Raw genomic sequence first — 25,274 nt, 5'->3', positions numbered from 1 at the left:
TGATATTACATGTATTGGTGTCAGGTCAACTCGCCCCCTGACCGACTCGCTCCTTACCGACTCGCCCCTTTCCAACTCGCCCCCTCGTAAACTCGCCCCCTGACCGACTCGCCTCTTACCAACTCGCCTCCTGATCGACTCGCCCCATAGCCGACTCGCCCCCTGACCGACTCGCCCCTTAGGGGTGCACTGAACCAATTGGTCCTTTCATTTGATTTTCAATTTTTAGTAGGTTAACGAATGAATTTTTTAATAATCCGCCCAAAACAAACTCACCCCCCAAAAGTGAATGTTGCCAAACGCTCCCAGCGGTCATTTTTCAGATGACATCCCTCACCTTCCTGGGGCTCTTCTGACTAATTTTCAATCCCATTTTTGTCTGCTTTGCCCCCAGATGGGTGCCCCTGAATCTACAGAGATGATCCTGGGCCATACTGGCACAATCCCACCATTTCTTGGCCCAAACAGACCCCTCTTTTTGAAACAATCTGAGGGGGGGGGGTACTTTTTGTGCGCCTCCGCCTGGCGGAGAATTTTCCTTGAATTGGGACACTGCACCCTTAGGAACGTCAAGCAAATATGGCCGGCCCAATATATTAAAAAAACCAATGGTTCTAACCAACGACGCGACACGAACGACTCACGGACGGTGATGGATATTTGGACATCACCACTAATCGATGTATTGTGTGATGTATAAAGTCATAGTGGTACATTGTACACTAATGTCAATTTTTAACGCCCCATTATTAATTTTTTTGTTTGCGTAATTTTTATTCCTTTTTTGGAATTGAATATCTTTGAGAGTGCTCTTAATTTGTTTACAAGTAACGGGCACCAGATGACATGACTGTTTTTCCATGACGTCATGACACCGACAGTGCATGCTGGGATGTAATTCAATATGGCCGAACAACAATGTGATCCTTGGTGACTGTACTCACCGAATAAATCAGTATTTAGTGTTAATTGTGAACTAATAATTGCATCCTCTGAAGTTATCGGAACCTGAAAGTGTATATCGACCGTTACACCCTTTGTCATAAATCATGATGTCTCCTTAACACTTCCGTAGGTTTGCGTCGCCGGGCATTATGCCTAAAATGTACCATTTTTTTATCCGAAATAGTCCGCAAAGTTAATTGATATCGTAGAGTGTTGGTGTTGTGGCGCACAAAATCCCATAGACAATACACAGGAAACGCTGCGCAATGGACCATACACACGATAATACTAAATTAGTTTTACCAATATAAAAAAATATTGTTATCCGCCAAATCCCACACAAAGGGAATATCCACCAAGCTTTAAACAAACGCAACTTTGAGTGCCCGCTGCAAACCCCAGAACCTATTTTTAAGGGCAGGAATCACCGATTCCATCGGACTGATTGTATTTTTTATTAAATGGTGAATGGACCGGCCATACGTGCTTGGCAAACTGGGGGGGGGGCGAGTTGGCTAGGGGGCATGTCGGTCGGGGGCGAGTTGGCTAGGGGGCGAGTCGGCTGGGGCGAGTTGGTAAGGGGCGAGCTGGTAAGGGGCGAGTCGGCCAGTGGGCGAGTTGACCTACAATCGAGCTGGCTCCGGGTAGGTGATGCAGGTCTTCCTACGACCGTCCCATTTCAACGTAGAGAGAAAAGTGTCTTTTCGATTTTCCACTTGGCCACTTTGGGCCACCCCGCCGTTGTCAAAGTTAAATCCAAATTTCTGTTGACAAAAAAAAAAGGTTTTTTTTCGAAAAGGGATGGTGCAACTTCAAAAAACCAGAAAATCTACCAGCAGAATATGAGAAAATGGGTTGTCCTCATTTAGTGTATCAAATAGCTACCGGAAATTTTTAGTTGTCCAATTTTCACGCGCTATGAAGACTTTTAAAAGTGAAATCCCAATATTTGCTGCTAGAAAATTGAGTTTTTGAAAATGCTTTACGCAAATTCCCAAACCCCGAAAATCTATTAACAGAAAATGAGAAAATGGGGTTGTCTACTTTTGGCGCTCCATAATTATTGTCCATCGATCCCCTGGCCCTAAGGTTGCACTCATTGATCTTCATTATATAATGGAGATCAATGGTTGCACTACATCAAATCACTGAATAGCGATCAGTGCACCAAATACGCGTCCATAGAAAACAGTGCAAAATCGGACCGAAAAGGCGCCGCCTGTTGACTCTCGTGAAGAGGTTGGCCTTCGTTTTTCACTGTAAATTCAAGATTATGTCCAGAAGATTACTTTTTGTTTCAATTTCATGGGGGTTAGCCAAGAATTTTTTTTAATTCGCCTTTGAACGAAGATACCCCCAACTTAGCAGTAAAACTAAGTGCTCATTTCTGAATGTAGCCGCCAGCCTCTATCCAAAACAGGTCCGCAATTTGGGGCTTTATGTGAAAGAAATATCCCGAACGGGAAACTATCAGTCCTAAATTCGGGTTTAATGGTAATATTTTTATGATGTTTCCTGATTATGGCCTGTCTTATTGTAAAAATCCCGTGGGATCTCAAAGTATTAGTGAGCTCGCGCGCATAACTGATACAAAAATTTGGTGGAATGCACCCCTAAAAGTTTTCAAGAAATCCTCCTCCATCATTATTTCCCATACGTGAACCATATTTTGAAAATTGGGGAGGGTTGAGGTGAAGTCCGTCTGCGTTCGAAGTTTTTTTTTTTTTTTTTTGGGGGGGGCAACTTTTGGGACCGGCCGCCCCCAATTTATGTGATATGTGCGCACGAAATCCAAGTTCCACCGCCACTTGAACTGGATTATCTTTGGATGGAAGTATCTCCAACATTAATTGGTTAACCTACAGGGTACCAAAAATATAAAAGATAGAAAACATGGAAATGTCGAGATGATAGGGGAGCAGTTTTAACTTGGTATTTGTCTTCAACAACTAAGAACTTTCCCGATTTTTTTAAGCTTGGGGTATTCGTCACTTTTATGTTTGGCGGGTTTTGTACTGGTTTGCCCAAACACAAAGCTGTATGGCCCGGTGGTTCGCCACATGCTGCTTCACGCTCACTTTGCGCATTTTACCACGTGCACCTCGCACACAACCACTTCGTCAACAACACCAAGTCTTCCATTTGACGCGTTGCATATTACAGCTGCCACTTCGCCCATTTGCCTTGATTGCGTAAACCTCAGGGTGCAGTCCACTGATTCATATTGAAAACTCTAGAATCACCATTATTCGGGGCGCAATAACATGCAAGCTAACACCCCTGGGTTTACTCAAACAATATTTAAATGATTTTTGTTTTGTTTTAAGGGGGGTTAACTAATTGCATTTTTATTATTTATACAAACCACCCCCTGACAAGTGATAGATCCAAATTCTGCATGCTGCCATTTTTCATCGTTATCGTGTATGTACACGATAGTTGCAAGAATTTTGTTTATTATCGTGGCGTTAATTCGCTTCTGTACAATGGCACTTTTGTGTGTACTGTCCCAAACGTGTTGGGTTGGGCAATATGCTCATGAATTAGCCCACTTTATGGACATGAGGGGGGGTGTGGGCGAAGTTGCGAATGAGTAAAGTCGCAAATGGCCGAGGTGAGAAGTGGGCGAAGTGACCAATGGCCCATTCCACCAGGTCGCTGGATTTCTACATGAGAGCTTTGAATTCCCGCGGATTCTTTTCAATCAGAGGATCATAGACACATTTCAATAAATGAGGAATTTTGGACTTGCGACTTCCAACTCGGGTGATTTCGTCTGCAACAACCTCCAACTTGCCTAGCGAGCTTATTTCGCAGAGAGGCAGGTGGCCACAGTCAGACCTGCAGATACAGCCTATATATAATTTGATTACTGTTTGGGGGTGATTTTGAAGGAAGGGTGAAAAAATACCTTCGCGTCTAACCCTTTCGAATTTGAAAAAACAAAACAACTGAATTGTGGCCACAATCTTGATTTTCCAATGAAACACGCGAGGCCAATCTTTTCCCAGGGGTCACTGGGAAGCACTATTTCTGCCAATTTTACACTACAGACGCGTATTTAGTGTCGTCTGGTGCTCGGAAAATGAGTGTCTGAATGTGATATTATTAGTTATCACACGAATGTGAGTGGAACACAGAAAAAGGTAGAGCGTCTGTGTCCCGTATACCACGAGGCCCGTGTTGTGCCACTACAGACGTACATTCTGTGATACCACCTCAGTGGATATCCCGGTGATCCATTTATCGATGAAGGCGCCACGTGACAGATTGCACTCTTTGAAGAAAAGTGAAAGGGAAACCCTTATATAACCATATTCGCCTGGAGCAGAAGTACCCCCTCATCGGTTAAAAAGTTAAAGAGCCGTACTACTTAACAGCATTTCATATTCCATTTTGAACCAGCGAAGTGGAGTTCCTACCAAAGGAGCATATCTTGTCGCGCCCTCTCTTTGTCCTGCTTTGTGCCTGTACTCAGAAAAGTATGACGCCATCCAGGTTCTCGTTAAGACTAGGGGGGGGGAAGCGGGTCGCTCTGTGGTATGAAAGGAGGTAAGGGAGAAAGGGCTTGCATAGAGGGAGCACAAAGGCACTTATTTACTATTTTCCTTAGACTATGCCAAAGATGGGAAATTAAATTTAAAATAGTGAGTATTTTAAACTGGCACGGTGTCAGTCCAAAAGTTATGACTGGCTAGGAACAACACGTGTACCTATGTAACTCCATGGACAGCGGCTTCCACTACATCCTATAAACACATTGGGATGGTCCAGCCGTTCGATTCGGACTAATCCGGTTCGTACGTGTGACGTCACTTCAGTTTAAGCCACGCCCACTGCACATGCACTGCACATACAGTTACATGAACCGGAAGTTAACGCGAAACTCTAGCAATTGCCCAATGGGAGCCTGCAAATCGTGGCGCGTCCTTCTTTGTGACGAAGTCACTTACGAACCGGACTCAAAGCCAAAAAGTCCATCGTCATACGCGCTGAGATTGCGGCCCACTGACGTCACAATTCCAGACGCGCCAATTTCAGAACTTTTACCTAACAACTTGAAGGTCGTAGCAACCTTGTGTTTTGTCTGCGTTTGCTCTTCGTTGCGTGAACACGGACTCCTGTTTCGGTGCACTTTTTCGTGCTCAGTTACAGTCAATTCACGGAGATTTTATCCTGAGAGATATTTTCTTGAGTGAAATTATAAAGCGAATCAAAATGTTCAACTTTGCAGCAGCGTTTTCTGAGAGGATCAGGTAAGAAAACACTTTTTTAAGCTATAAGGAATAACATTCAGTTGAGGTTTCGCAATAGGCCTATGACTTAAATTAAATCAACCATTTCTTTATGAAAAATGGCTCGATTAAAATGTGAATGACTGTTCTATTTACAGTAATATCCCGGTACCTCTGGTCAACTCATTAGGACCATTTTGCTGGTAATTTCTGCTTCTTCATTTTAGATATTCTCGTAGCACCAAAGTGGTGCGTTTCGTGCCGGATGATGATGGGGGAAGTTCCCCGGAGCCAGCACACGGAGGCGGCGGTGAGATCCCAAGGTGCCGAGACGGCAACTCGCCTGCCTCCCTGGATGATGACTACGGTCTGACTTCAGCCAGGTGGATCCAATCCAGAGGTGATACCGGGGTGAGATCGACAATCACAGGCCAGACTTCTGGCCAAGCCCCACTACAGGTATCACAAGGCCGAGTCAGTGGTGATTCTGCCCAAGATCAGCAGAATCCCAATAAACCACAGGAGGGACTCCCTTTAAAGTGAGTTGATGATTTTATTTTCCTTATTTTTCTCATTTTTTAGAAGCTAAATGCTATTATTTATTAGCATTAGTATTATTTTTGTTTATTTGCCATTATTACAACGAACAAGTGCGTTACAAAACATGAGTGGAAATAAAAAGTGAACCTAATCACTCTTGCCCACAAGCATTCAATTCTAAAACAAAATAAAGCAAACTTGTTTTTTTTTATTTACCTTTGAATTTATTTCCATATTGCAAAGTATAATTGCTGAATTGTACTGGTCAATAAACGAATGATTATTGACAAAATAGAAGAGTACCAATTAAGAAAGGCACAGATGAGATTAAAAGGGGCAATATGGAAGTATAAAAAGAAGACAAAGTCTTAAACAGAAATGCCTTATTAAGATAAAAAATTAGGCAAACAAAACTAACGAAATCATTCGGAAAAGATAAGAGATAAGATAAGACGATAAAGACAAAACAAACGAATCGACTGAAATGAACAGTTATGTTGGTTAGTAATTGAAAGAACGTGGCCATTTGGGTTGGATAAAAATTAATGCACGTCAATGGAAAATACCATGTCAAAATTGGTGGGATTTTTTCTTTTGTTAAACGAAACTAGTGAAAAAGCTAACAATAATTTTAAAAGGGACAAAGTTATTTTTAGAAGACAAAGTCGCAGCATAAATAGAAACCTGGTCTTAGAAATATATCTAATAACTGTAAGCATTTCTGCTAGTTACAATCTCGAGGATAGACGACTTCCTTTTGTCTCCACTAACCGTCCCTGCAGGAGTCTTCTACCCCATAAGAAGTTTTGGCGTTACCGACGCACCAAGGTCCGGCCGATGGTCGCCAGTGTCTCCCGGTCGGCACAGCGGCCCCATCTTGCTGCCGAAGACTCCGGAGATGGCATGCTACTGACATCGCTAGCAGCCCCGTCTTCTTCGGAGAGAAGCCAGCAAATTATTGCACTGAAATCTTGCCAAGCTACCACCGATATTGATCTCCGGAGTTCAGGGTCCCCACTTGCTGCAAAGGATAACCTATCCCCGACCATCAAACGCCGGCCAGATCTCCCCAGCAATTCAAAGTGAGTTAGTATAAGTTAACTGTTTTAAAACCATGTTTCAAGATTAAAAACAAGTCTTAGGATATTTTTAAATAAATCTATCAAAATAGTTAAAACCTGTTTTGAAATATCGAATGCTTATTCCGGACCCTTCCCACTGTTTTCTTGATATCACATACATTAATTCACTTTACAACAACAAACTTCAGCATCGCATTTGATAAAAAAAGACTTCAAAGAAAAATAGAAGTTCAATATTCAGTTAGATGTGAAAATAGATCCTTGATTCCCAGAAACTACAAAACTCTCTCACAGAGTGTTTTTATGACTTCAGCGCTTGGAAATTTTGGTCTTCTTCAATAGAAACCATAACTAATGAGCATGTTACATCAATTGCAACAGAAAATCTCTGTTGCTACAGAGAATCTCTCCCTCTTAAAAGTCCCATTATTAGGGCATTGCGTTTTTGCTCCATTTTTTTATCTCCAGATTTTCTATCCCATAAATCATTTCATCCTATACACAGGTATATTTAATTCGTATCCAACACCCCATATTTTATTTGCTTCCAGGTCCCAGCTGTCTTGGACAACGAGATTGCGGAATCTCTTTACATCTAGAAAACACCGCAGTGCCACCGCCGTTGTGCCCTTTCAGGCAGCCGGAGCATCGGCGGAATGGCGACCCGACGAACTCATGAACAAACCCAGCGCACTAGAGCCCAAGAGCGACAAGAGTGTAGCTCTGAAGACGAAGATTGATGAGAGGAGATTTGAAGCAGACGGTGAGATGAAAACCGTATAAACCTTGTTTAAGATTGGAAACTGCAGACATTTACTCAAGACGAGTTAATAAATTAGTTCACTTTTCAACGTTACACAGATTTGTGGCATTAGCACAAATTATCAATTTGTTTTATGACCCATTTGTATCATCTCTGAGAACTTTAATCTGTGAAAAGGCTGATTATTAATAAATAGAGAAGCTGGAAATCCTATTAAGGTCCTTACCCTAAGATGACTGGGTTCCTATTTCGTTTTCTTCAACGTTTTTGACATAGGGGTATCTCGAGTGCCTCACCACTGGCAGACCAGTGCCAACGTGACGACCAGGCCAACTTTACTCGACACTGCCCCTATGCCGCTCCCAGGGGTACCCCAGTTTGACGGAGAGTGCCAGCACAGCTCACCCCCTGCTCCACGAATCTGCTCCACCTCACCGCGGGAGTCACCCTCTTCTTCGGAACACAGTGTCTCCTCCAAGCCGTCCATCCCAAGGCCTGCATCCCGGCTGTCTTGTCAGCAAGGCGCAGTGATGACGAGCGGAGATAGAGCATCCAAAGGAGGAGATTCAATCTTCAGCCCACCCAGTCCTCCGACAAGAGATGATCCACTTTCCTCTCCCTCTCTGCCATCTTTGCGGCAATCACGAGAAGCAGCAAGCGAGAAGAGAGATGGAGCACTTGGAGACAGAAGATCAATTTCCAAACAGCCGCACCCACCTTCTCCTAAGAGTAAAGTAACACCTTCTTCTCAGGGCTCACTGTCTTCCATTCAGAAGAAGCAAGAAGCTGTGGAGCAAGGTGGAAATGGCACACCAACTACACGCGGGGGTCTAATATCAAAGCCCGCACTGGTTAAGTCCAAAAGAACTCCAGGTTTCCAGGTAACTTGAAAGTTCCTGAACTCTGCTATTTCTGAATACATCTATTTATCAGTCCATTTCAGAACTAAACAGTCCTAGCTACAATGTATTTCTAATGGATCATGTCCTCCTTACTTTCAGGAACCGAAAGGAGTTCATGTCAGGAAACTTGAAAAGCACTATTACCAGACTATGTGGGCTAATACTGAACAGTCATCGAGCCAGCCACCACCGGTACAAAACATGACACCCAACGTCACCAAAATGAGAGAAAGGGCGTTAAAACGAGTGGAACAAGTCGCCGTAAGTTTTCAAGACAGTTTTAAAATCCATTCTAAACTACTTTGGAATAATGATTAACACACATTTCAGCTTCAAAGATAATCAGTTTGAAAATTGAAGACGGGATGTAACTATTGCATAGGCAAGTTAAACTTCAGTGTGAAATCACGTACAGAAAGATTTGTCTTGAAGTTTCTGGAAACACTTGTTTCTGATGTGAGAAAGTGCTTGGATGGCAACGTGTCCTTTGTCCATGATTAAATTAGGTCCATAAGTGGAAAGCTTATACAGATCAATTTAATTTAAAATTTGATCTCATGAATAATTTCCATGGCGATCAGATAGACCTGAGGAATGACATTGGGGATATGGATGGGGAACAAAAAGTAGGTATTTAGCTTTTTTTCACCGTTACACCTGTTTCATGTTATTTTTGCAGCTGAAGATTGACGTCTCTTTCATCTACGCAAACCTCGAGGCTGCCAAGGTGACATCTCCGCAGTGCCGCTGGGTTGATGTCTTACAGCGCATCATCCAGCGTAGTCAGGAACTGCGCCGAATGAGGCTTGAAAAGAAGCAAGTGCCGTACACCAGTGAAGAAATCAGGGTAGGGAATAATCCATGGTGTAACACCTACGTAAACAGTGGTCTCGAATGGAATTTAAAGACACACCATTGATGTCAAAAATTGTTGTTTGCTTTCTTCCTTAGGGTATCGAACTAAACGCTTACAGAGCGCGGGAGAAACTGTACTTGCTGAAGCAGATGATTACAGCTGCTAGTTTTGTCCAAGCGCAACCTGGGTAAGGAACAAATCCAATGGTTACTTTACACAGAATCCAGTTAAAAGCATATGAAAAAATTCACCCTTGATGTAATCCAAAATTGTCTGATTCTGTTTCACCTGATAGGGAAGAACGGAGACGATTTTTTCACCATATCTGCAATACGCCGCCCGATTTGAAAAGGTCACAGGCAACGCTGTCTGAGAAAACCACTACTCAGACATCGAATGAACCTTCTAGTGCTCCCCGGAAGTGTGCTCCTGGTCAAAATCAGGCTATCTTGGCCATCATCTCCAAGGAAACTGTCTCTAAGAATCCAAAGAGCAGAATTTTGGAAAGAAAAGGACCAGCTACGGAGATTGCTCCAAGTCGAGAACAGGGAACCGAGAGTCTCCAAATCTCTCCTCTCCAAATCTTCAAGAGGATGACTCATAAGAAGTTGAGGCGCTGCATCCAAGAAAAGACCATCAAAGCTCAGACGAGTGATTCGAATTCAAGACCTGCATCACCCCTTACTACGCCCAAATCTTGCAGTTCGGAGCAAAAAAAGAGCCTGCCACCGACAATGCTGAGGAAGAGCTCCCCTGGGGCATCATCTCAAATTCCGAGAAAGACTTCAAGTCCTAATAACACTCCATCTGGATTATCAACAAGGAAGTCCCCAAGCAAGACCATGAGTGTTGCCAGCATCTCCCCGTCAAAGACCACGCATCCTAAAATAGCACCATCGTGTCTGAAGAAGATCTTACCGGGCCATTTGCAGGGCCCCTACCCAACTGTTGACTCAGGTGACTTGGAATACGTCATGACCAGTTCTGGGAGCAAGGTGGTCTTAGGACGTGGCGATAACGGGGAGGTCTTACTGATGCGTCGCCATGGTGACGGTACACTCCTTGCTGTCAAGAAACTTTCCAATAATCGCTTCAGGATCACGGTGGACAAACACATGCTCCGAGAGGTTGCTGCTATGCAAGCCGTGTCCAGCTGTCCCTTCTTTCCGAAGCTTTTCGGCGTGGTCGACAACAGCTCCTTCGCTCAGGAATTCCTTGGGGACGAGAGCACCAACCTCGCCATGGATTTTGCCGCAGCACGGTTCAGCCACGGCCTGCTGACGGCACGCGAGTGGCTAAATGTCTGTCGGGACGTCACAGAGGGCTTGAAGGTGTTACACCGTACCGGATGGGTGCACAACGACCTGCACGTCGGCAATGCCATGCTGTGTAAGAGTCCACCGGGGTCAAAGATTGGATGGACGGCAAAGATTATTGACCTGGGGCTTGCCCACCCACTCCAAAATCTTCCCCCTGCCTACAACCTGACTCATGAAGAAAAGCAGTGTTACTACCAGATGTGCAAACAGGTAAAATAGATGTTCGTCCTCAGAAAATAGCCCATTTCTATCATTCTGTATGTCTATGTATGCCATGCTTAGTTCTTGTTTCCAATTTCTCAACATTTTTTAATCCAGTTATTGTTCTTGTCCTAATTTCTTTTATCCGGTTCTCTGCGAATTCCTTGGAAATCTCCCAAACTTTCACCTACTATTTCTTGAAAATGCCCAAAACTCTCCATGCTATTTCCTTAGCAATTTCCCACATCTGTTTCCTCCTGTAGCATCTATTCTGCTTCTTGACTCTCAGGTTGCCCCCGAGATAGTCGAAGGCAAGACCCAGTTCTCCACCAAGTCAGACATCTACAGCCTCGGCAAGCTGTTCAAGGACATAGCCTACAACTCGAGTTCTCTGCATGGCTTGCGACATCTCGGCTTGGCGTGCATGATTCGCAACCCGGCTCACAGACCGACGCTGAATACGGTCCTCAAGAAACTAGACGGTCTGTGTTCCAAGGTGGCGAAATCCAAGCTACCTCCATTGCCTCCACCTTAAAGATGAGACCATCCATGCTTGTGTCGAAGTACATCAACTCATCAATTAATCTCATCGTTGAAATGTATTTTGCATATGGGCAAACCTTTATCCTGTGAGAGCAGGGGTGGAGATAACAGCTCTTATTTTTTCTGACATCGTCACAATGCATGTTTTCTTTGCGTTAAGAATCTAAAGTTTTTCCGGGATTCTGTGATCATTTTGCTAGCAAAATGTTAGGCATGGGCCTTATTAAAGAACTGACCAGGTTTTGGAATGTGAGGTTTTCAGTAGAAGCCCCCCCCCCCACAGTTAGGGATGGATTCTACAAATATGGCTCTTTTGGGACTAAGTGAAACACTGGAAAAGCGTGCTTTTGCTTTTTGCCAAATCACGTCAGAAACCCAAACGTCAAGGGATATGCATGTTTCAGTTATGATTTTTGATCCACATATAATTTATGAGGGAAAAGTTTCTCCCATTTTTGCTCTGTTTCACCGAAATCAATCTTTGCACGGTGTTTCATTTATCCTTGTGTTTCATCGAGCGGTAGCGGTGACAGTGTTGAAGAAAACAGTGCCCCATGCTGACCGACAACTTTATTAATTTTGTGTAAAGTGCCCGCCAAGTTTGTGCACCACAATCTGCCAGTAAAATGTAGGACTTAAAATGTTTAAATATCTGAACTATGCAATCTAATATAATTTTGAGAACATTCATCCCTGATAACACTGAAATGTACTTGAACTAAACAAGTTTGGAGACTAACTGATTGTAATGTGTTTAGACTCAACCTTACAGATTGACCCAGTTCATTTGTCAAATATTTGTGTTGGCGTTTCCATAACAGTTACAAAATAACAGTTTATTTTATTTTTACAAACACAGACGGTATCACTGGTATTAAAGACAATTCCATTCAACATTCAATGTTGTCATCTGAAACTTTCTTTTAATGTGACCCAGAGGGGAAAAAAAGACAATTTGGAATCTAGGAATACGTTGGTTGACTACTGAATTTCCACTAAAAAGGGATCTTTCATGCATGGCGTAATCCCCTTCTGAAATTTAAAGTGCACTCGGCTTGAGGAAAAAAAGGATTTGATTTTGTTATGTGTCTAGTGGAAGACAAAAATTATATCAACGGCTGAAAAAATGAAGGGGTATTGTAAAATAAACTGTGAAGCAAAATATCATTTATAATATCGAAGAGCATTTGGCAATCGTATGACATTTCATTTCAGGTTTAAAAAAATACAGCTATTGCCAATTACGTCTTGCAGGAGCATATCGACATATGTTTTGAAAAAAATTTCAAATGAATTATGAACTATGCTTCTGTAAAATACCCTCGTCGTGATCAATTTTCAGCCATGAAACGGGAGACGTTTTGAAAACACGAGGGCACAAAATTATCTGTGGCGAATATTCGGTAAATATCAGTGGACCTTTGCTTGCAACATTGACGACCATCATTTTGTATACGCAGCCAAACCTTGCTCTTTGTTCGGGACACTTTTTGCCTCAAGCTTTTCTTTTAGTTTTCTCACGACGGCCAGCCATTGGTTCAAGTTGGTAAACATTGGTTGCCAAATGTACGTCTGTGACGTAACAAAAGTTTCTAATCAACGAAAGTCTGAGGGCCCTGGGCGTAGGATTTTCTTCAGAATCAGATGTACAGGTACATTTTCATTACTAATCCTGTGAGGTTGCATATGTTTCTTTTTATAGTTATTTTCTTGGGATTACCACTGAAAGTAGAACCCCAAGTACATGTACTATGATGAATAAACTTCCAGTTAACGGACTAAATGTGATAGCGCCCTCTTGCGGTCGCAGATTATGCGAGATAAGTAACACCCCCTCATCGGTCGACAAGCGCCATGCTCGTGGGGAGTTAATTTTGTTTTGTTGGTTGCGACCAAAGATCCGCGGCGCTATACGATGCGATCTTTGGTTGCAACGCGAACGCAAAGCATGCATCTCATAGGTGTTGGTGAGCCAGCGAAGTGGAGTTCCTGGTTCCTCCCAAAGAAGCCCCCGTTGCTATGAAAATCGTGCCCTCTCTTGGTCCAAGTCTGGGCTCATAAAGAGTGTTCGAGCGCGACTGTACTGAGACAGAAGGCGGTTGAACTTAAGTGGTTGGCCATGGGCTTGCTCCATTATTTGAGTCAGAAAATTGATCAATTTATTGGTCAACCGTGTCAACATTATTTTTTACCTTGAAGAACACTTCTTCAAACCACGGGAGAATAACTGCATAGTGCCGTATGCCCAGGTTTTGAGGTTTTCTCTGAAAAGTTTTGCATGCCGGGATGAATGTAATAAATGAAAATAGTTTATCGATACAATCAATTCAACATGAGGTACGTAAATTTGTAAGAAAAATATATATATTAAAAAAAAATGGCCATCTCATTTTTTAACAGAATTTTTTTTAAAAGAATCCTCAGTCCCCTCAAAATGAAGATAAAAAACTGACATGGTCAGAGGAAGCTGTTGCTTTGAAAGTAGCTGATGACTGTAGATCCTCCCCTCTGGCGTTGAGTTATGGCGCCCCGTGTTACTCGTCGATAGGCACAGTGTACTTTATTTGTCCGTGTGAAGTAAAAGTAGCTCGAAATCACTACTTTCTTGTGTTTTGAAAGCAGCTCGTGATTGAAAAAGTAGATAGAGCATTTAATTGATTCCTTTTCATCCGTAAAGAGTGCAAATTGCTCCCTGCTCCCCCAGTCAAATTTTCATTCCTTTCAACCAGGGGGGTCACGGTGGCTAACCCAGAAATGATATAGAGGGTTGGTGCAAGTTGATCGAACCAAAGCGAACCACAGTCGCTCGACCCTCAGGCGCCCTTACCACGCACAAACATATGGGTGCATTGAATTAATTCAAGCTGTATTGAAAACAATGTAAAATCAACAAGGTTTGGAGCCCCGTTCCGGGCAACTGAGGTCCCTGAGGCCTCTCAAACAAATACAATGTGTTGTTTGGTACTTCAGATTTCATTTGATTTTCAATTTTCCGTAGGTTAATCAATGAATTTTTTTAATTATCTTTTCGGCCTCTTCTGACACTTTTTCAAGTACAGTTTTGTCTGTTTTGCCCCCAGATGGAAGCCCTTTAATATACAGAGATGATCCTGGGCTATATATACACACAATTCCACAATTTCTTGGCCCACACAGACTCCTCCTTTCGGAAGAATTTGTACGGGTACTTTTTAAGCGCCTCCGCCTGGGGGCAGTGTACTTATGAACGCAACACACTACTGCGAAAGTTGTGTAGCGCCATCTGTTGACATTTTGGCGAAATCTAATACATGTAATATGGCGCGCTCCACGGAGTTGCAAACAGACCACCTTGTTTACATCGAATCATAAGTACTGATCACATACAAATAATGAAAAATTACTAACCAAGTATTTTGTTTATTTAGCTCCACTTTGTGCTAATTTTGTGAATGCCTGGGGGGAAATCAAGATGGTTGAAAATGTGAAAGGAAATTCGTTTGACCTTCCTTGCAAAGACGTAGTGACATGCATTGAATTTTGCCCATTTGAGTCAGCATCGCAGCTAATCGCATTCGGCAGTCAGTTGAGGATCAGCATCGGATCTGTCAGATTCCAGGTAATGCTATCTATATCTATTTTCTTTTTTATTGTTGAATAAACATCACATGCAACTCTTAGAGCTGAACTTTTACATTGTTCAGTTCTTGTAAGTCACGTAAGTAAGCTACCGAAGACGTGTCTAGCTCCACACCCTAACATGCCTAAACTAAACCCCAAGTTGGTGTGATGTTTCCTGATAGAGGCTTTGCTGACTACATGACTCAGATTCAGATTGAATCCAGCCTGAGACTGAGGTTGATCGTTTGCATTACCCCTAGAACTGGGGTACTTTTGCATGACTTGTCACACAAACTTGACAAATTCCACTCTCAATCAAGTCATGGAGGAAGGAAATCAAATTTTCCCATGAGACGTGATGAGAGCTGTTATGACTCTCGTGAGGTACCAAGGCCTACATGTATGTATAGCTCTCAAAGTTTTCTGAATCATGGTGACAGATTTTTTTGAAAAAAAATTCAGACTTTTTACTCACCAATCTCTAGTTCTCCATGCGATGTCAACTGTATCGTACATGGTAGCGTGACCGTCTCGGCCACTTAGGATTTTGGCTGAACATGCTCAAGAGATGAAGTTCAGTAATTTCTGTGGCCTATAGGCCAAGTTCAAGATAAAACCCGAATTATGCAATCTGCAGAACTAAGACGTGTTCAACTAATCAGTTGGCTACGTAATTTGAGTTAACTAACAGCATTTAAGCAGTCACCTAACTTGGCCATTGTCCCTTCACTTCAGGAAGAAGATAAGACAGTTGCCGGCTTTGACTACCAGCATCTCCGAGACTTTCATCATGACACTCAAGTTGTTGCTATCAGTTGGAGTCCAGAGACATCCCTTGAAGTACTCCCACGATGTGTGAGGTATGTCAGGATTGTACAACTCTTAGGGAACTTGTTTGGCTCAATTTTGAGGACGAAAGTGTGAATGGGTAATAATGAAGTTTGAGTACATATGAGTGCTTTCAACTACTTGAGTCTTGCCGACGCTTGTCGAGTCTTGAGATTTATTGTTTCAGGTTCATTCAGTATTGCAGTAATAAGTCCATAATGCATTTTTTTCTTTTCTCAAGCATCGGAATAACTCGGGGGAGGGATGGCACATTTACATGTAGGTTTATGCCGCCTTGTATGGTCAGTGGTGCCTAAACTGTTCAACCCCTCCCCCGAAATTTCGCCCGAACTGCATCAGTGTTGGAAGACCATTCACAATGTGTTTATTTACAGGATCAGTCACAAGTTACAGCCTGACTCTCTTTGCGGGTATACATGTGGCTTTTATTTAATACCGATCTCCACATCCTCACCCTTAATCATTCAAGAACTCGGGAATTAGACTTTGACTTAGGAAGCCACATTCTGACTGTGTGTGCAGGTTTGGCACAGCCGGCGCAGACAACAAGATCCGACTTTACACCTCTGACATGAAGGAGCAAGATAAGATGGAGGTGGGTTACCAGAAGCTAACAAGACTTTGTCAGGTTTCAATGCAATAAGTTATACAGATAGGTGTATATAAGTACACACATGTATATTGGTATCTATATTACATACATGTATGTTAACATGTAGTATATTGTATACGTTATATCTACATATTTACATAGAAATATAGTCCCCTAGAATACATCATAACACATGTGCATGTATTGCACAGGTTGTTAAGTCAGAAATGTTTGACTGTACCAAAGACGGAGGGACTAGTCATTGTGCTTTCAATTTTCCTGTTGTGTGGGCCTCCGTCGACCGAGCCTCGTGCTTGCCCTTGGCCGACCCGATGAGTGGCTGAAGAGGCAACAAGGGGGACAGGTCCTTTTGGAGGCGGTCTACTGCCTGGCGCCAAAGCTATCTGGTCACTAGAGTGTCGCTACTAGGCAGATTGGCAATGGGGCTTCAACCTGTAGGTTCGGCCCTCTGGGGGAAACTCTCCACCAAGTGCACCGATGACACCTGCCGGATTCCTCTGATTAGTCCCGTTTATTCATTAGTCAAAGTGGTCCCCTGTTCTGGGGGATCCTATGTAGGTGATTCAGCATTTGTAATTTATGATTTACAACCGGTCAGTAAGCAATCACTCGAAACACTGGCAATTAATTAAACAATTAAAGAGCTGATAATTTAAAGTGGTGGGGATGCTCAACTGAAGCTGACCAGGTCTTGCTTCACCTTAATGGACGGACGTTGCCAATGAAACTGACAGCACTGTCAATCTCCCCGCCAGATGATCTTCTTCAGAGACGCCGAGTCGCCTGTGTGTGATTCTTTACAGAGCTTTCAATCATGCGAAGACATCGGGCCACAAGACTCATAAGCATAATTTATGCGGAACAATTATGGGTGTAAAAACCAACACTAAAGGGGGCCCAGTAACCTCTCTATTTCACTACACTATGTATAAGACTCCGCAGAGGCGCATGCCTAAGTCACTACGGAGGACTTGTTGGAACAGAGGACCGACTACTGAGGACAGGAGAACTTTGTTGTGCCCTTTGCACGTCTGTCGTGGAAACTGACAAGTAGTAACGCGGATGAAACAAACGGATTAGAAAAATTAAATAGGAAATATTGCTTAGTGTAAAAGATTACCCAAAAAAATGTATGCATGTAAGTCATTCCAACAGTAGATTGCATATCCAGTGGCAAAATTCAAAAATACTCAAAAATTTGTGAGATAAAATTGAAATTCTAAAACTAATTTTATCCTCAAATTATTGATTGATCTGTGCCTTGATACAGGTTGCAAGTTCCAGGTTTATAAAGCGTAGGCTATTTTGTGAGCTGAAGTTTTTCCTGATTGCCATAATTTGTTGCAGTTGATGGACGGCCATCTGGACTTTGTCAACGCACTAGCCTTTGAACCCACGGAAGGCCAACTTATTGCTAGCGTCAGCGACGATCACACGTGCCGTGTCTGGGGCATAGATGGTGTACAGAGAGCTTGCTTCTCACTGAAGGCAGCTGGTATGTCTGCCTGTTGGAACAGCCAAGATCCCATGAAGGTATTGATTTGTATTGATCTGTGATAAAGTTAATTACTGACTTTTGATTATCTGCATCAGTCAGCTGTGTTTCCTGTGTTACTCTGTCTATACAGGGAATGCAATGATTTAGAGAAGTTTGTGCAATTTTTTTTGTGGTGTAGTCAAGACCTTGTAAGACTATCACAAGGCCAACACAAGATCTCCAGGTTGAATTACAAGCAAAAGCCATTCAAATACATGTAAACTGCAACAAAAGCTTTCTTTTGCTGTTGTTCACCCTGTTACTTATGACTGGCATTGTGATGGGTCATGTGACTGGCCTTGTGATCTGGCCTTGTGACTTGTCTTGTCACTAGTCAAGTAATGGTCTTCACTGCAACAGTGAATCCTTTGGTTAGTTTCTGTAAATTGTGAAGTGCGATCAACCAACTGGTCAAGATGTTTTCTCTTTGTCTCCACGCACAGCTGATGGTTGCTGAGAAGCGCGGTACAATTCGCTTCTATGACCTCCTGAATCAGCAACCAATCATGTCCCTGGATGCGGGTCATGTGATGCTGAGGTCAGCTGATTGGTGTGTCTGTGATCCAACCAGGGTCGGGGCTGCTGTAGAGGGAGAGTGGATGGTTTGGGACATAACCAGGTCGAGGTTGGTGCAGATATAACGTGATCCACAATATAACCTGCCGGCAGATTCTATTCCTTACAGCCACTAAGCACAAAAACGGGCTAACCACTGAAAATATACGCTTAGCAAAAACCATTTATTAGCCAAACTACGTTTTGTACTATGCAAAGGGTAGACTTGAGACTGATTCTGAGCTTGATTTTCTTCGTCCAAAATTTGCTAAGCAATGAAATTGTTCCTTGAAAGCAGAGTAACAACTAGCTTTGTCTAGTTCCCTGACCTGACAATTGCCTGACACCACATCGTTTTGGTCAGGTAGCCACCTTGACAAAAGTGCAATGGGAAACAGTTGGAAGGTGTCGTTGTAGTGCAGCTGGTTTTTAGATGAAGTGCAGTGTCTGTGTAGGTTTAGGTGCATTCGCATGGGCCCCGTTCAAAATGCAGGATCACGCCCGAAACTGCACAACAGTAGCTCAAAGAAACGATCACGCTTGATGCCCTCATATTGGGTGAGTGAAGTTTTCCAGTGCACAGTTTGATTCCTTGAAAACTGAAGAATTCCTGGACTGATAACAGGCATTTGCACGACACGAGTTTTGCTCATCAAGAATTCTTCCTTCTGTATATTTCAGTCGCCCTGAAGACAACCAGCAAGCCCACACTGAGGGTACTCAGCAATTTCGCTGGTCGCGTGTCAGTGAAAACATTTTTGCCACAACTGGTCGACCTGGAAACCAGGTCAAAGTTTTCCACATGGGCCACCACCAGGTATGTCATTGTCAAGTCAAGGCCAATCCACTTTTGACATTTTTCAAATTTTCCCCTCTATATATCATGATATTTTCAGTTAATCTTTTCCCTGTGTTGCTGTTCCCAGGTACCGGTCAGCAGCGAGGTACCAGTTCTCGGCGGCCTATCATGGCATGCGTTCCTGCCTGTCTGTGCTGTTGGGGGTGACAGAAAAATCCATGTTTGGATCACTGAAGCATGAAACGTATTGCCGTGTTTGTCAAAACCCCACACATGACTCTGACATATGGATCTCCCTTCCCCTGGTGTGCCATACAGGCTGAGTTCAGGCGGCTTGTTTTCGTATGTTCACGAACGGCTTGATTCGCTCTTCTTGGGTCAGCTGCTCGAACGCCGGGAACATGCCACCGGTTATTGCAGGTAGTTAGTGACAAGAAACATGCAACATGATGGTGTCCATGTATGTTATTTAAGAGTAAATATTTGGATAACTGGGCTGAATTCTTTTCTGTTTAAACAGGAACATTTATTTCTGTTACAGAAAATAATAGTCACTTTTGCAAAATTTCCTATCGTCTCTGGCTTTGAAAGCCGTCGCTGTACTTTTTGCCACGTTTGCTGCTGTTCAAAAATCAAAAACTCACAACTTTTTCCCGTGTGTTCCTACAAAACCCTGACAAGGAGGTGGTGTGTGATCTTGTTCCGGGAACAGTGTTCTCGGGTCATGATCCCGCCTTTCGAGCGCGAGAACAAGAAACCCGTGTCAAGAACGGGCCGCCCGAACTCGACCACAGTGTCGCACTGGGACACAAAGATTTGGTTTGTGAAGGGGGGGGGTTGTGGTCTGTAGTTCAAAACTATTGTCTGGGGCTTGAGGCTCTCATGCAGTGAGTTGCCGTTGTTACACATGTATTTGCATACATGTGAAAACTGGCACCTTTTGGAGGCCAAATAAAGGCTATATACCAGGCAAGATATGGGACGGAGGGGTACCCCCCTTACCTGTCCAATCCCCATACGCACTCTAGACTACTGTTACCTAACACATCCCCCCAGAAGTCTGTAAAGAATTCCTGAGATTCCGATTCAAACAATGACCAACACAAGGCGGGGGGGTCTCTCCATCCCATATCTTGCTTCAAATCTAAGGTTACGCGTCTTCAAAGATGGTATGTTGAAACCCTTCTCCCGATTACATTCTTGAATTTTATTCTCCATTTTGGCTTTATCAGCAATGGAACATTCCAGTGCCAGCCCACAGCTGTTTCACAGGAAGGTACTGCTGCAAATATTCAAATCAATGTCCCAATTTCTCATTTCGGTTTCTTTTAAAGCCGGATTGAGTCAGGTGTAACCAACATCTACTGTCCTCTTAAGCAATGAATAGTTTTGTACAGTCTGTGAACACACCTGTTTGTAATAAAAACAGCTCAAACAAACACTGGAGTACAGTTTCATCATTGAGTTTGGGTTTCTATGAACCTAACTATATTCATTATCAGACAGAATATGGAACTTATGTTGAATATCGAACCTATTGATAGGTAATAGTCAATTTTTACCCACATGTGTAAAACCTCATCTATGGCATTACTGGTATTGCTGAGTTTGGAAATTCTGTTTTTTCTCCAGTCTCATACTTGTAATTTGTTACATGTACTCGTATGTTCAAAACCATCCATGAATATTACTATAGCAGATTGGAAACATTTGAAAAATGCCACTTGTATGGAAAGTTTCAAATATTAGTGTCCTCCGAAATTAGTTAAACCAAAAGGAGGGAAAGGCTAAACCAGAATGAGACAAAGTTCAAGATGATTATTCATAAAATGCCTTGTTACACTCCACGTACAGCAAACTAGAGGGATGAAAAGCATTCCAAGTGTTCTTGCACCTGGGAAAACGGCTTCCATTTTCCTCCAAAATTTCCATAGTTGGGTGTTGGTAAGTACACAGTGACTGTACATCCTGATAATTGCAAGATGGACCTCCAGCATCCTGTGTAGCAGTGACAAGTTGACTGCACAAATACTTGTAGAAGACCTCCACTCCTGTTCATTCTGAGAAGACATTAATAAGACACGAACTAAGCTCTGCTTTCCAGTTTCCAATGTCGCAATAAACAGCCCGTCTCGCAAGCAACATGGCAGCTCTGCATGGTTGATCTCATATGCCAAACCAAGTCGGTAAGCCCCCTCGCTTCTTTAGCAAATCCTCCCTGGCTTTCTGTTTGGCTTTGGCCTCCTCAATCAGTTCTTCATCTGTCGTTTGCTCATCAGTTTTCACAAAAAGGTTCTCCGGGAACTGGAAGGTTTGGCCCTTTGCCTGTAAGAACAGAGAAAACAAAGTTACTTTACCATGTCATTGAAATGAAGTGTTTCAAGAATAATGCTTTGTGAAATCAGTTATGAAATCTGATTCGGTGATCAAAGTAAACTGTAATTTTTAAAGTCTTGCTTTTACATCGATCAAAACTTCAGGAAAGTGCTGAAACTTAAGAACAACCTGTGATTTATTCAGAAAGAAAAGCTTACCAGGACTTGAAACTAACCAACTTGAGAATGGAGTTGTTTTTTAACTTTTTTCAAAAACTCTGTCCTTTTATTGTCATTCTGAAACCAGTCTGTGTCCAGAACCATCTCCCAAACATATGAGCAGCGTATCACAGACAGTAGGTTCCTGATTAAGACTTGCATCTGGAAACTGTACAGTCCATTTGTTTCCAAATGACAGAGGGTAGTTATCATACTTGCTCTTTATATCCCAATATGCTTCCACTTACCAGCGTAACATTCGCTAATTTGAAGTCATCCTTGGGTTTGTATCTCATGTTTTTGTGGTCGCGTTTGAATGCCACGTAGACTATGTGTGTGTTCACCTTGGCAACGGGGACATTGTAGATCCTCTCCAAGTAGTTTCTGATGTCAAATTTTGTCATGCTGGAGAAAGAGAAGCCACATTGCCCAAATTTAACCCTGCAAGTTGATAAAATTCAACATAGCACCGGCACAACCAGCATAGTAAGTCAATACCATTGCCCACTCAATACATGTACAGAGGAACGCCGCTATAACGAACAAGACGGGGTCCACGCTAAATGTTCGGTACAGCGGTCGTTCGGCATAGCGAATTTAACTGCCGAATGTTTCATTGCCATGTTGAACAGCGCCCTCTCTTGTCTAACCGAAGTGCACCCTCTTGTGATACCTTGCTTCCCTGTTTTCGTGAAGTTTTGCCGTTGCATTCAAGTTGAAGGTTTCTAGAAGTGTATCTGTCAATTATGTTTGTTTCTTATTTAAACTTGAGTAAAAAAATTGATATCAAGTTTATCCTAAAAGCTGTGAAACTACCACTCAGGATCGATCTCTGATGCATGCTGTGGCGAATCTCGGTTGATTTGTGTATCAGCGGCGCCCTCTTTAGACTATTGTTAGTGCAATGCCACCGTGCGCGTACGTGCGGTTTTCTTCCGCACCCGATCATGTGGAGTCGCAAAACCAGTGTCTATTCAATACTGTTGATAGCTAGTGGCTTTCCCATCTAATCCTTGGGGAAATAAATGCCACTTGTCACTTTCCAACATAAAAAAACGCCGACTGTTTTATCCTGTTGACGTTCGGGAATTACAAACAGCAACTGCATAGTGTTTGGTAGGTTCTGTACACAAATTATTGGGAGCCAAGGACGATGTTCGGTACAGCCGAATGTTCGGTATAGCGGTGTTCGGTATAGCGACATTCCACTGCACATACAAACAGGTACACCATGGCAAAATGGAGCAGGAACCACTTGCCAACCACCAGTCAATTGTGCCTGGTACCCTGGATGCATTCTGTGCACAGTTTACCAGGGCAAATAACCTGTGTTTGATAAATCGTCGCTCGAACCTGCCCAACGACACTTTGAAAACACAAAGAAAGCACGTATACAAGAAACACAAACTACAAGGGGAAGACAAGTGTTTCCTCCACATTCACTCACTTGACGGGGCATTCAAAAGTGACAACATTGGCTGGTCTCTCTTTGTCTGGACTCAACAGCTTCATGTAGAAATCTGTGAAGAACACCCGTCGTTGTGGATTGCCCGGGACATACGGGGGGTACCTGGCATGGGAATTGACAGAAAACACGGCCCAGATCAACTCCAACAATTGAACAGTTGAATATTCAACCTTCCACTTGACTGAATATTTGGTACCAAATTTCCATAAAAGTGGAACCAACTATGCATGTTGGTACGTTGGTATATCTGATGAAGTTTCAGGGTGAAGGTCTGTCGTCCCTTAGTTACAGTTGAAAGCTTGGTAAGACTTGGGAGTCCAACTGGCATTTGGTTCCGATAGGTGATAAACATCACCACGTCCCTTACCACATTCCCACAGTGTTCTGTAAAAGTATCTACATGTATTCTGCAAAACCGCTAAGGCTGAGTTCCGGCGGCTTGTTCTCGTATGTTCACAAACAGATCGATTTGTTGTTTGTGAGTCGGCCGCTCGAATGCTAGGAACATACAACCGGTTATTGCTGGTAGTTAGTGGCAAGCAACATATCAGCATCTGTGTACATTCTTTGAGAGTTAATGTTTGGATAACTGAGTTGAATTCTTTTCCATTTCAACAGAAACATTCATTTCTGTGTTCTGAGCAAATAATGTTAATTTTTCAAAACTATCCACAGTCTCTGGCTTTGTAAGCCATCTTTGTACTTTTTGCAAACGTTCAAAAATCAAAATCTCAAGAGTTTTTCCATGTGTTCCTGTAAAACCCTAACGCTGAGGTGGTGTGTGATCCTGTTCCGAGAACAGTGTTCTTGAGTCGAGTTCCCATCGTTTGAGTGTGAAAACAAGAAACCTGTGCCAAGAACAGGCCGCCTGGAATCGACTTATTACACTGTCTGTTCCTGCATGCCCTACAGCTGACCAGACATGGGTGGAACAGTATGCAGGTGTAGTATGAATAATCGAAATGGGCTGCTAAGATAACTTCTACAGATTTGCAGAGTTAAAAACAGGTATGAAAACACACTCTAACATGTCTAAACTACTTTCATCTCTTAATTAAACTTTAAAGGCAGGATGAGGGAGGCGGGGCAGTGATGGAATTTACATACCAATAACCACAACGCTTGTTAAGTTGTTACCGCGTTGAGGGCGCCGTAGCATACATCATTACTGTAATATATGGGTCCAGTCCACTAATTCAAGCCCCATTGAAAACAGTGTAAAATCAGCACCGTTCAGGGCCCAATAGCATGCACGCCGACATCCCTGAGATTTCTGAAACACAAATGAAATTCTTGTCTGGTCACTTATCTTTCAATTTCTTTTCAATTTTTTGTGGGTTAACCAATTACATTTTTAATTATTCCCACAAAACAAAATCACCCCCCAAAAAGTGATTTTTCCGAAGTCTGATTGCAGCCATTTTTCAAGTGGCAACCCTCAACTTTCTCGGGCACTTAGGACCATTTTTCAACCGTAGTTTTCAGCCCTTCTGCCCTCATGTGAAAGCTCAAAGACCCAGGAAGTTGATCCTGGCAACGATTTACACAATCTCACCGTTTTGGGGGCCAAACAATCTGCTTTTTCAAAAGATACTGTGGGGGCACTTTTAATGCTAATGAGCTGGTCAGACATTCTCACTTGAATTAGTGGTCTGCACCCATATACATTGCATTTGGAGGTTCTTGTGCAAGCGAAATGCATTTCCTTTTTTGATTCAAGTGACAATTCATTTCACACTACTTTGCCCTTTGTAAACCTACAGCTAAAGTCTTTTAAGAGCACTAATGTCATGAATGTTGTGCACACTTATTAAAAAACCAACCTTAGAAACCGTGACATTCTTTTTCAAGTGAACTTCAGAACATCGGTGACCTCTCCGTGCGGGCTCACGACATTACAGTGGCTCGAAAAGACCAGAGAGGGCGCTGTAAT

At 42.9% G+C, this 25,274-nt stretch overlaps 3 protein-coding genes across 4 annotated transcripts; 2 read left to right on the top strand and 1 right to left on the bottom strand.

Annotated features, from left to right (window-relative positions):
- Positions 1–1,541: 1,541 nt before the first annotated feature.
- LOC110985190 (uncharacterized) lies at positions 1,542–12,287 on the top strand. Its single transcript, XM_022246035.2, has 10 exons — positions 1,542–5,201; positions 5,408–5,719; positions 6,503–6,802; positions 7,354–7,565; positions 7,842–8,446; positions 8,567–8,728; positions 9,147–9,314; positions 9,419–9,510; positions 9,619–10,852; positions 11,133–12,287. Exons 1-10 carry the CDS (start codon positions 5,164–5,166, stop codon positions 11,376–11,378), a joined length of 3,369 nt encoding a protein of 1,122 aa, XP_022101727.2. The 5' UTR covers positions 1,542–5,163; the 3' UTR covers positions 11,379–12,287.
- Positions 12,288–14,648: 2,361 nt separating this feature from the next.
- On the top strand, positions 14,649–20,778 carry nup37 (nucleoporin 37). The gene is made up of 7 exons (XM_022245753.2): positions 14,649–14,984; positions 15,722–15,846; positions 16,358–16,430; positions 17,796–17,981; positions 18,429–18,610; positions 19,222–19,357; positions 19,467–20,778. Exons 1-7 carry the CDS (start codon positions 14,838–14,840, stop codon positions 19,578–19,580), a joined length of 963 nt encoding a protein of 320 aa, XP_022101445.2. The 5' UTR covers positions 14,649–14,837; the 3' UTR covers positions 19,581–20,778.
- Positions 20,523–25,261, bottom strand: LOC110985135 (large ribosomal subunit protein uL23m-like). Of its 2 annotated transcripts, XM_087134800.1 has the most exons (5): positions 25,165–25,233; positions 24,449–24,509; positions 23,321–23,443; positions 22,122–22,278; positions 20,523–21,664 (listed from the first exon to the last, which is right to left on the bottom strand). In XM_087134800.1, the coding sequence occupies exons 3-5, from the start codon at positions 23,383–23,385 to the stop codon at positions 21,506–21,508; spliced, it is 381 nt and encodes a 126-aa protein (XP_086990926.1). In that variant the 5' UTR covers positions 23,386–23,443; positions 24,449–24,509; positions 25,165–25,233; the 3' UTR covers positions 20,523–21,505. The 2 variants fall into 2 exon arrangements, with proteins under 2 accessions (XP_086990926.1, XP_022101628.1); XM_022245936.2 differs by lacking the exon at positions 24,449–24,509 and having other exon boundaries at positions 25,165–25,261.
- Positions 25,262–25,274: the final 13 nt, after the last annotated feature.

Source organism: Acanthaster planci, linkage group LG03 (genome assembly GCF_054643075.1).
Source record: "Acanthaster planci isolate LZ-2023a linkage group LG03, COTS_SCS, whole genome shotgun sequence".
NCBI classification, from domain to species: domain Eukaryota; kingdom Metazoa; phylum Echinodermata; class Asteroidea; order Valvatida; family Acanthasteridae; genus Acanthaster; species Acanthaster planci.
Note: the sequence above shows the minus strand (reverse complement) of the source record. Positions and strands in the feature narration are given on the sequence as shown.